The following is a 1,250-nucleotide window of genomic DNA, read 5'->3' on the forward strand; positions in this document are numbered from 1 at the left end:
CCAACATGGTGAAACCCCTGTCTCTACTAAAAATACAAAAATTAGCCGGGTGTAGTGGCGCATGCCTGTAATCCCAGCACTCGGTAGGCTGAGGCAGGAGAATCACTTGAACCCGAGAGGTGGAGGTTGCAGTGAGCCGAGATTGTGCCATTGTACCCCAGCCTGGGGTACAAGGGCGAAACTCCATCTCAAAAAAAAAAAAAAAAAGAAATAAGAAAGAATGAATGGGTATTTATTAAGCTGTGCTATCTGGGAAGCTGTAGCAATGTTAACAGTAATAAGCGATTCAAAGTTCATCAGATACATATAGGTAGATGAGAACAAATGAGTAACATCAATAAAGTAGGTTGTGTTTCTATGCATGAAGAAATGTGTCTTATAATTCAATTCACTTTAGACATTTATTAGGCACTCATCAGGTACAAACTCTGCTCTAGGAATTGGTGGGTGCTACAAAATAAATGAAACACTGTTGTATTCGGCCGTTCTTGCACTGCTATAAAGAGACTGGGTAATTTATAACAAAAGAGGTGTAATTGACTCATGGTCTGCAGGCTATACAGGAAGCATGGTGGCATCTGCTTCTGGGGAGGCCTCTAGAAGCTTCTAATCATGGTGAAAGGCAAAGTGGGAGCAGGAACATCGCCTGGTGAGAACAGGAGCAAGAGAGAGAGAGAGAGAGGTGCCTCACTTTTAAATAGCCAGATATTTCGAGAAATCACTATGATGAGGATGGGACCAAGAGGATGTTGCTAAACTATTCCTGATAAATCTACTCCCATGATCCAATTACCTCCCACCAGGTCCCACCTCCAACGCTGGAGATTGCGTTTCAATGTGAGATTAGGGTGGGGCCAGCATCCAAACCATATAAACTGTTAAGGAAATAAAAGCGTTCTGCTATTTTATATGTATGTTCCTCATTCAGATTACACAGTTCTTGTGTTGTATTCTGTGTAACACTCCACTGGCTTTCTTCCTGTGAAGGCCAGTGGATAAAACCTCTTATGCTACTCATGAGGGGTATTCATCTGCCCTGAAGCAGGGAGCTGGGGAAGAAAGGCCAATTCTCAATCAGAAAACCAGAGCTCAGGCGATTCTCAGAGCTCAGAGGCACAAAGAATAAGCAATATTATATGATTGGGTCTAGCTCCGTTGTGTGTGTGTGTTTTTTTCATACATATATATTCCGAATATATATATATATGGAATATATATATATTTGGAATATATAGTCATATATATTCCAA

The 1,250-nt window shown here is 41.2% G+C and overlaps 1 protein-coding gene across 1 annotated transcript in view; it reads right to left on the reverse strand.

The window, feature by feature from the left end:
* Nucleotides 1-571: 571 nt before the first annotated feature.
* The window catches only part of CUNH9orf57 (chromosome unknown C9orf57 homolog), a 35,639-nt gene continuing 34,960 nt past the window's right edge, over nucleotides 572-1,250 (reverse strand). The window contains exon 5 of the mRNA XM_058445869.1: nucleotides 572-646. Within this exon, the coding sequence (XP_058301852.1) occupies nucleotides 597-646 (50 nt within the window). The 3' untranslated portion in view covers nucleotides 572-596. The remainder of the gene's footprint in view (nucleotides 647-1,250) is intronic.

This window comes from Hylobates moloch, unplaced genomic scaffold (assembly GCF_009828535.3).
Source record: "Hylobates moloch isolate HMO894 unplaced genomic scaffold, HMol_V3 SCAFFOLD_10, whole genome shotgun sequence".
NCBI classification, from domain to species: domain Eukaryota; kingdom Metazoa; phylum Chordata; class Mammalia; order Primates; family Hylobatidae; genus Hylobates; species Hylobates moloch.